The sequence below is a fragment of the Phytophthora parasitica genome, assembly GCF_000247585.1.
Source record: "Phytophthora parasitica INRA-310 unplaced genomic scaffold supercont2.44, whole genome shotgun sequence".
Lineage (NCBI taxonomy): Eukaryota > Oomycota > Peronosporomycetes > Peronosporales > Peronosporaceae > Phytophthora > Phytophthora nicotianae.
Genome location: NW_008649030.1, coordinates 57,708 through 58,208, shown reverse-complemented (window position 1 = coordinate 58,208; position 501 = coordinate 57,708). Strand labels below are relative to the sequence as shown.

The 501-nt window shown below is 47.7% G+C and overlaps 1 protein-coding gene across 1 annotated transcript; it reads right to left on the bottom strand.

The window, feature by feature from the left end:
* Positions 1–431, bottom strand: PPTG_23596 (hypothetical protein). The gene has a single exon (XM_008911949.1). The coding sequence runs from the start codon at positions 341–343 to the stop codon at positions 227–229; it is 117 nt and encodes a 38-aa protein (XP_008910197.1). The 5' UTR covers positions 344–431; the 3' UTR covers positions 1–226.
* Between the last annotated feature and the right edge of the window lie 70 nt (positions 432–501).

Sequence of the window (501 nt, the reverse complement as noted above, 5' to 3'; positions counted from 1 at the left end):
TCTCCGAATGCTTCGGTTTTAGTTTCGTTGAATGCTGTTGGGTTATACCAAGTGCTGTCGCCGAAAGAATGGTCTGCTGGTATCTGGAGGTCGGTTATAGAAGTCGAAACTGTAGCAGTAACTTTACTCGTAGTACTAGTAGCACTATTCCAATTGAAAACATCAGATGTTGTTGCACATTCTATAGGATCGGCGAAGGGGTCCTCTAACGCTTTGTTTGCCGATGCTATAGCTCCGTCAGGTGCCCTGAAATCGGAGAAGGGGTCATCAAGTGCACCGCCTTGAGCTTTAACACCAGGTAGAAGCTCGTCGTGAATAGAAAAAGGTTGGTTCTGGAATTCATCGCCAGTCGTGAGTCCCTTTCGTTGAGCTTGTCGTGGTAACTTCTCCGTGAAGGACAAAATTGCTTTTGCTTGTTGAGCGAGCGAAGTTAATCCTTGTGCATCTGCCTCATCACCCAACTGTGACAGGGCTCGGAAACCCAGACGCTGCGATGTAGAG

Excerpts from the sequence above, each read along its gene's own strand:
- PPTG_23596 (XM_008911949.1), bottom strand. The coding sequence starts at position 343 with ATGAATTCCAGAACCAACCTTTTTCTATTCACGACGAGCTTCTACCTG.